Source organism: Amborella trichopoda, chromosome 5, assembly GCF_054954075.1.
Source record: "Amborella trichopoda isolate Santa Cruz 75 chromosome 5, AtrichopodaSantaCruz75HAP2 v2.0, whole genome shotgun sequence".
Taxonomy (NCBI): Eukaryota; Viridiplantae; Streptophyta; class Magnoliopsida; order Amborellales; family Amborellaceae; genus Amborella; species Amborella trichopoda.
Window position 1 is genome coordinate 44,611,758 of NC_142340.1, and position 9,298 is coordinate 44,621,055.

Below are 9,298 nucleotides of genomic sequence, written 5' to 3' on the forward strand. Positions count from 1 at the left end.
TGTGTAACTTCTATCATAGTGAACTGGATCAATCAAACAGTTCATGGTTTGTTTTATTTTTCAAACACTTTTTTATATTGTTTGTTTTGTTTTGGTTTTCAAGTACCATTTGTTTTTTTCTTTTTTTTGAAGGAAAGGGGTTAGGGTTGTGGTGGTAGCACGCCTCATACCTTAGTCACACATCATGCTTTCCAATCCCTATATTAACAAATAAACAATTACATTAACTAATAGAAAAAGTTTTGAAATGCAACTCGTGACAATAGAATAAATATCTAACTCAATTTTCTTTTTTTTTTTGTATTACCTTAGGAGTTTTTATTTTTAAAAGAAGCTATATGGAATACATTTAGTGAAATAGGTTAGGAGAGAGAGAGAAAGAGAGATTTAATGGAATTGTCTCTTTGGGCCCATCTCACTCTACATTAGTGACACCCTAAACAATTAAATTAGGGTGCACCTCAAAAATTCACTAGAAGAGACTGTTTCGATGCCCAAAAATTCATCCAATCGATCATCTCGATCTCAAGATGTATGAGCATGCGAAAAAATGGATGTCAAGTATTGGAAATAGTGCATCTTATAATACATTTTGTAGACCATCAATTTCCAAGATTGTCACGTGTTTAGAGATCAGCTCGATCTACATAATTTTTGAAGCTTTAAATTTTATAATTAGATGTAAAAATAAATTTTCATACCATCACAAATATTTTCGGTACTGAAATAACATCTTTCAATACTATTTAAAAGTGCGCCGTACTTTAATTGTTTAGGGTCTCCGCCCTATGCAAACAAAAAGGTCCAAGCATAATATTGTTGGATACCTTTTATGTTAAGGTGGATAATCTTCATAGAAATGGACCGCGATGATTGAATGGTGTTGGCCTTGGAAGTAATGGTAGCTCATAATTACACAGACAGGTCCTGCGTAATCATTCCTCCCATATTTCATTAATCCAACATTGTCAATCCTTTTTAGACTGGAAAGTAAAATGCAAGACCAATGAATTGGCTTATTCGAAAAAAACCCCTTGTTCTTTGGAGGATCAATCTCGTATCTGGTACTGCCTTGTTCTACTCAGCAAGAACTTCAAATCACTCTCTTGAAACTCATTTTCTTTATGAGAAATAATCTGCTTGCCCTGAAATGACCTGGACCGATAGGAAAATCCCAATTCATTGAGCCTTCGATACAATCAAATAGATTGCCACAAGGGCGCCATATTCCAGGTACCCAAACTATAAGGGTCACCCTCCCTGTCAGTCACAAGTTTTTCTTCCACCTTTGAGCAATTAAAACTGGAGCATAATTTCACCAAGTAGAGATGAAAGCCCCAAAGCATGAAGAGAAGGGTTGCGCCACCTTGCCCTTCATTGCTCTTTGTTAGTTCAAATCTTCCAGTTCAAATGATGCATCTTTTTTTCCATCGTTTCCCATAGGAAATCATTAGTTCCCATTGCTTCCTAACTGTAATCAAGGGTTATAGTCCTCAATCCCTTGTTATAATCAAGGTACTTTATCAATTTCCGTGTTTAATTCACCCAATACATGAAAAGGAAAAAATCTGACTTGAAGCATATATGGACATGCACAATAACTGTTTTGAGTCACTTTCAAAGGAGAGCCATATGAAAAGCACAGCTTAGACTCGAGGACTCGGCTTCTTCACCAAGCCTGTGATTTCTGTACACGAGTAGGACATTTTAAAGCTCCCCAATCGAAATCTAACACATGTTTCTATTATGTTCTTCGATTATGTTTTTTAACCAATAGCATTAACAGCCACTGCATTTTATTTGCGCTGGCACCAGCAACCCTGCTTATTCAGAGAGCATTTTCCCTTCTTAGTGAACCACTGGTTTCGATGGGTTACTCTCAGTGTTAGAAATCCTAAGCATTCCTAACTCTTTTTTTTCCCTAATTCCGCCACCCCCTATTTCCTATGGGATTAACTGTTTAATACGTGAAGCAGTGGGTGCTTCAGAAAGGATGAAATCACAAAACCTTTTGAGAGTTTTTGACAGAATTCACAAGGCTAGGGAGAAACCCAGAGCATTAAAATTTTCAACTAATCTAGGATGATTATCAACTGATTCAAAAATGTCTGAACTTCATCCGATTATGCAATGCTGAAGGGCACGAGTACTATTATGATCCAAAGAACATGCTTGGAAATTAGAGGTACACTTTCATCCAATCTGAATCTCTTGTTTAGTAACCACTTGCATTGGTAAACCGTCTTAAAAGGAATCATGAAGGCTGAGGCATCACCTAACTCACCATGGCACTCCAGATATAATTTGAACTTCATCAAGATGGAGTCATATTCTACAAGATTGACATGAGCCACTATTAGCAACCAGAACATGACCCTTATTTTAAGTTTTCAAAATCTCTTATCATTTATCACAAGCATTATCAAAAAGTTGTACTGTGAACCCAGAGCATTTTTCAGGCGCCCCACTATGTCTCAGAACACCCTCACAGTGCTTTATAAATCATGACAACATTTCAGAGCCCACAAAAACAAAGCAGCACATATATCATTTTCCTGATGAAATTCTCATTGTATTAAATATCGAATGTATAGTACATATTGATTCACTAGCAACCCACAAATGCTAGTGAAGTTCTTACAAAAACCAAGACCTGATTGACCATAGCCAAGAAAAGTTAATTACAACACAGCAAAGCAAATAAGCAACTGAAGACTTAGTTACTCATCCACCCTTCTGATTTAAATAATGAACAGGCTCTAGATGGTACACTGTATCAATGTCTGGACAATTAGGCTAGTCCACTCAGACTCACCTGAGTTACACCGCCAAGTCCAAAACCCCCCCAAACGCTGGGGGTATATAATATATGCAGCAAGTCTACAGTATAACAGAGACCACTATACCCAAGTAGTGTGAAACTTGGGCGAGTCAGCTTTGAACGAGTCACCGACTTGCACAAGTTTCACAATACTCAGGCAAGTATGTGTTTGCCAGGGTATTGTACATTTCTCATTTTAAAAAAAAGGGCAGCAATCCGTCCCCCTTATTTTTCTTTGTTTTCTTCAATTTGAGCCCTAGGGTCAGTGATTTGTGCCAAAATTGAGTCCTTAGAAAAATTTTAACCTGGTCTAACAATAAGAAACATTAGGTTTGAGAAGTAAATCAGATTTGTTTAATTCCTTCGGATTGGAAAAGGCAGCGAAGTTTTGTCTTATTTTGATAGGTTGTATTTTCATTGCAACCAATTGTCGATCTTCGATGAAATTTGATCCCAATCCCATGCTGTGTTACCGATCCAACCAGTCTTGATTTTCACAAACAACACAAAAAGCCATGATTTGAGAGATTTTAAGTCCCCAAACAGGACTGGGATTTTGATTGGCATTGTTTTAGGAAGCTTTGACAAGGATTTGACCCATTGGATTCGCACCAAGCGTAAAATGGGGAAATTGGCCTTGAAATTTTAGGTTATGTTGCATTTTCAATTTAAATTCACGTAATTGATTTATATTTTACAGAGTTGTACAGAGCCAGTTATAATTGAGATACAATATTTTGTACATATATTTGAGGTTTTTAATTTTTCTAATTTTTTATAAACAATTCCCCAATACAATGACTTTAATTATACAAATTACATAACATTAAAAAATACACAAATTAGGCCAACCTAAAGTTATTGCGCACTTAGTCTCAAAATTATGCGAAGCCAAATTAATGATCAAACTTGTGTCGGGTAAGGTCTAAGCAACAATCCTTTTAATTTCTCAATCCAATAACAAGATATGTGTGGTCTAATTTCAATTCAAATTAAACGGAAGTATAAACTCTTATGATCACCAAAATCACCACCTATGACCAAGATATGGGGCACATCAAAATAACATCAAAGGAGAGGTGCGTGGAGTAAAATTATGGACTATAGAGCATGGAACTTACAATAGGGTGCAAGATAAAATTTCGGCATAATGACCCCTTCAAAAATCAAGCTTTAATATAATGAGGAAGCTAAATACTTGGCTGTTAGAGAAAATTCAGCAATGGAAAACTCAACCAAATCTCAAGAAAAGAGGCTCAAATCAAACTATAGTCATGCTAGCTTGTGTAGGAATTGAGAGGCATGAAATAAATGACTATTGAACCATGAAAGGAGAGTTCAAAGAAGAAATTGAGGGCCAAGAAGAAGAAGAGCTAAAATTCCACCAAAGGAACTCCTTCTATGCTCCATGACATGCCACCATTATGTGCTCCATGGGTTATGGGAAACTGAATCAAGTAAGAGTGGGGTGTGTGCCACACTTTAGCTCTCTCTTCCTCTCTTTCTTTCACTCTCTCTTCAAGCATACTAGGCCATACGTTGGTTCTTGTCTCTCAATAAAAGGTACCAGGGTTTAGGCAATAATGGGTATTTATAGAGAGTGAACTAGGTTTTAAGTTAGCCTTTTTTGATGGATTGAATTTAGATCACGTATCATAAGCATCAAAAGGCTTGGAAAGAAGCAAGATCCTCGCTATCCAGCAATAGTTCTAGCTATCATAGCTATCAGGTTGTGATTCTTTACCTTTATCCCATATTGTGAGAACAACTTCAAATTTTCCGACTTATTTGATTCACTTCAAATTTTTGGACTTATTTGATTCCATAAATTCATGAAATTCCAATCTCATAATTGTCCAAACATTTAAATAAATGCGAGGTAAAAATCAAGTGAAGGGTATGCCACTCAATTCTTCACACATTTCTTCTCTCTAGAAATCAAAATTTGAATTTGTGTCAAAAGGCACACGTAGTGTTATATGACATACTTCATGTCATACCTTCACACATTAGGCAATGAGAGAGAAAACCAAGCAAAACCTTTTATATCCAGGCTTTAATTGCCTCAAATCCCAAATATAAAGCTTCAAAAATCAAGGGTTCATACACATGTAAAGTTGCCAAATATGTGCCCAACAATAAACAATAATCAAAATACCCCAATCAGTAATATTACATTTTGTAATTTCTTGTTTTGAATTTTAATTATGAATTTAGTATGTAAAAAAACAATTGGTTCGCAAATAAGTAATACAATGCCCTTCCTAATATTTGATTTTGTAATTACAAGTTTTTATTATCTTCAAAATAAAATAATCATTACTAATTTGGGATATGAGTTTTAAAATAATGTACGACTAATTTAAAAAAAGGGTTCAAATTAGGATAGAAATCTATATAAGAGTATGAAATGGACTCATCAAATATTAATAAACAAAATTAAAAGATAAAATAGTCGAGTCTCATACAAGATTCCCACATAAAATTGTAGAAAGCCTGCTCCTCAAGGGCAGCATAGCATTCAAATCAACCAACATTAGAAAACACCTACCTCAATATCAACCTAACCTATAAACTACTAAAAATAACAAAAAAAAACAATAATTCAAGGATTTCATCGAAGTTCTTTATTCAATCTCAATATGCTTTTAAACAGCAATGCCAGATCAATCTAGCTCAATTGTTCTTTTCCCATGCAATTGGCTCCCTCCTCCAATCAGCAAGAGTGAAGCTTGGATATTTCATGCTCCTTGAGATCCATCTTACTCAATGTTTAACTACACTACTCACTTAGAAATTGGAAAATTTACAGAAATGTCCTGTTTTATTTCTGGAATTCAAAACACTCATTATTTCTGGAATTCAAAACACTCAAGTCCCAAGTTTTTAAAGCATATAATGCATATTAATTTTATCTTACTTTTTATAAATCGGATTAGGCTGAAATTTTTTATGCTCATACTTCTCAGCGTCACACAACTATTAAACATAATTTTTTTTTAAAAAAAATACGCTAAATACTATAGGGGTATTTTGGCCATTTAGTAATTTTATTTCTGAAATGTCTCCAACCGTACATCAATTTTTTCTGAAAACATGCTTTCATGTTTTATTTCAGCTTATTTGGATTCCTTATGTTGTTATTTAATTTGTTTTACTTTTAAAGTTTTTATTTGATTTTTTTGACTTTTAGGGCTTTTTTGGGCCCTTAATTACTCAGCCAAGTCCACTCAGAATTGGCCTAGCTACTTGGCTGGGGCCAAGTCCGAGTCCGAGGACCATGCTGAGTCTAAAAACATTGCTCTTACTATACAAATGCTTAAGCTCAAAATACCAGATCAGCTCTAAGAAATTCTAGATCACCTCAAGTTTAGTCATACCTCATTCTTATATCATTCAATTTGATTTATGTTCTTTCAAAGTCCTTTCTGAGAGTTTCAAATTCCCTAGCCAAATGACAAGAAGACTATTAAATTCAGATCATACTGCACAAGTATGTTAGTCAACAGAGCAAATTGAGGAAATAGAATTAAAACTTCAAAACTTTAAAAATGCTCTAATGGTAAATTATGATCTGAATTCAATAGTCTCCTCTTCATTTGCCCAAGGTAGCAAAAGTGCATGAAACATGGTACCAAAAAAAGACTTGATATGAGAAAGAAATGGTATTTCAAAATCACCTAGAAGCAGCAGTATTGGTGGTGGCAGTGTTATCAAATGTGGCCACATACTGCACTATGCGGCCACATAATGCGTTATGCAGTCAGAGGCGCATCACCCATACCCATGCATATGTGGGATTTCGCAATGGACCTGTTGAATAGCTCCCATATCATTTCGTGCAGAGGTTATCTAGCATATTCCAACGTAAATAGCAACTGAAGCTTTACTAGGTTCATTCAATTGAAACACTAATAATCAGCGTTAAGGGACTCTCCCGAGTCCAATAGGACTAGGGCGAGTAACTCGGCCTCAGCCAGTTACCAAGAGTTGAGTAAAAAACTGGAGGTATAAAAATAAATAAATAATCCAAAAACCTAAAAAGATATAATGTTTACATAGATTCTTGGTATATGATTTGGATGTTTTTGGCAAAGATTAGTGAGTGTTTTTTTGCCATAATCCCTATTTTTATATCTCCTTGTATTAATTTTTTTAAATATCCCCAATTATAAATCAAATTTTAAATCTTTTTTTTTTGGTACCTTTTTTAAGCATATTTAAGGTTGTTTTTGGTTTTATTTTACTTCTACTACAATTATTTTATTTTTCAGTTTTTTGTTTTATTCTTTCTAGGCATTTTGGCCTGCCAAGTCCACTCGGACTCAGCCGAGTAAGTCAACATGGCCAAGTCCCTTGGTAGAGAGGCAAGTTCTTAAACTCTGCTAATAATAATCATAGCCAAAAAAATCTGGTCGAGTTTAAGAGATCTGTGCACATCTGGATGTCATCAAAGAAGAGAAATAATACATAAAGAAACCAGATAACTACTCATTATTTACCCAAAAGAAAAAGATAACTGCTCATTCAGTATAATAGCAAAGAGCCTCTATGTATATTTCTCAGCATATCAACCTCGAAGATATCAGCCATAGGAAGACAAGCAGAAATGTATACCAAATTTAACAAACAAATTAAGCTTCAACTATCACAGATATCATTCAAGCAAGGTTTCAAGAACAATGCTGCAAAAATCTAACCATGATGAATTTATCAAGTTTCAGGTATTTAAGCGAAGAGATTGGAGAGAATTAATTTGAAGCTTCCCAAACTAAATGGATGACATGATTTGTGTATATCTGAGCCAAATAGGTACTTTTTTTTGCAGGTTTTGAGTAACCAGGTTTAGGACTAAAAAACCCATCAAATGCAAGCTCATTGGCATAATGATCCTCTGCATGTCAGTGAAGAAATCAGAATTAATTATTGTTGAGCTTTCAGAACTAAATGACATAAAATCTGCTCCATTTGTAATGCATTATACCGAGGAATTCTTCTGATAAGTTTTGACTAAATAGGGATTGAGCACCAAAAAATCCCAAATCAAGTTGAATAACTCAATATTCACACTTCAAGCACCAGAACATAGACTGTGCGGTAAATATTTGAGATAAATTAGAACAAATGATTAAACCAACAATAGCAAGTCAAAAATTACAGATAAAAGAGATAGGAGAGAGATAGAGAGAGAGAGCGAGGAGAGAGAAACTCAAATTCCACCATCAACCCATATCAGTTCCAGGCCCCTGTTTCTTGAAGAAATCCTCAATTCTTCTCTCTCCACTATGAAGCTCCTTCTCAGCCCTAGCACCACCTCTCTCTCTCTTCAATCGCTTCTCCTTCGCCAAAGGCTTCGGCAATGAGTCAGCGAGGAAAACCCTAGTTGGGACATGCCCCTTCACTGCAGCCCTCAAATGCTCAAGCCCTAGGGTTTTCCTCTTCTTCTCCATTGCAACTTTTGCAGAGCTCTCTGCTAAATGTTGAAGAAACAGAGATGTTGCAGACGAAATGAGAAATAGAGCTTCAGAGTTAACCTTCTTTATATCTTTGTCGAGCTTCACTATCTTCTTCACACGACCAGGTGGAAAAACTGGTGCTGAATCCGCCATTGAAGCGGAACCTGTGAAGTTGCAGGTTTTGCCCTAGATTGTACGGTCCAGATTTGTTTTTGGGACAATGGGTACAAACGGTCTAGATTGGATGCTTGTGCGTTGATCGGGACAAAAAAACCCTAGATCGGAGGGTTCAGATTGGAAGTGGGAAGCCCTGGATTGGGATTGGATCGTGGGAGCCGTGGAAGAAGGGGTGGGGATCGCACGATGGGGTTTTGGACGGTCGGGATTCGGTGAAGGGAGATCAAGAGGTAGACTGGTTTAAATTGGGTTCTCTTGGGCACGAAGAAGGAATTTTAGAGGGAGGCTTTTTCTGGGTTTGTCGAAAACTGCAAACTTTAAACGTTTTTTTTCAAATTTTTGGAGGGAACGAAGGGTGCTTCCCGCCAAAACATTTGACCACTTTTCCCCGCCGCTTTGGTCTCTAAGGAAAAGGAAAATGTTTATATAAGTGCGAGGCCCTAAATAATCAAATTAAGGCGTAACTCAAAAATTCATTATAAGAGGTAGTTTTAATGTTCAAAATTCTTCAAATTGATCACCTCAACCTCAAGATGTACAAACATGACAAAAAAATGGATTTCAAGTCTTGGAGATACTGAATCTTGGAATGTATTTGTGGACTGTCAATTTTCAAGATTTTCAAATGTTCATATATCTGTTCCATTTATATAATTTTTTAAACTTTAAAATTTATAATTACATATGAAAATAAATTTTCAAGCCATCACAAAGATTGCTAATATTGAAACAACATCTTTTGATACTATTTGAAGACGCACCCTGCTTTGATGGTTTAGAGCCTCAGCCTTATAGAAATGAAATATTGCCTTCAATATATTATCTGCTAATTGGATCCAAAATT

At 35.6% G+C, this 9,298-nt stretch overlaps 1 protein-coding gene across 1 annotated transcript; it reads right to left on the reverse strand.

Moving 5' to 3' along the window:
- Positions 1 to 7,802: 7,802 nt before the first annotated feature.
- NF-YC13 (nuclear factor Y, subunit C13) lies at positions 7,803 to 8,841 on the reverse strand. Its single transcript, XM_006842121.3, has one exon. It carries the CDS (start codon positions 8,428 to 8,430, stop codon positions 8,044 to 8,046), a length of 387 nt encoding a protein of 128 aa, XP_006842184.1. The 5' UTR covers positions 8,431 to 8,841; the 3' UTR covers positions 7,803 to 8,043.
- Positions 8,842 to 9,298: the final 457 nt, after the last annotated feature.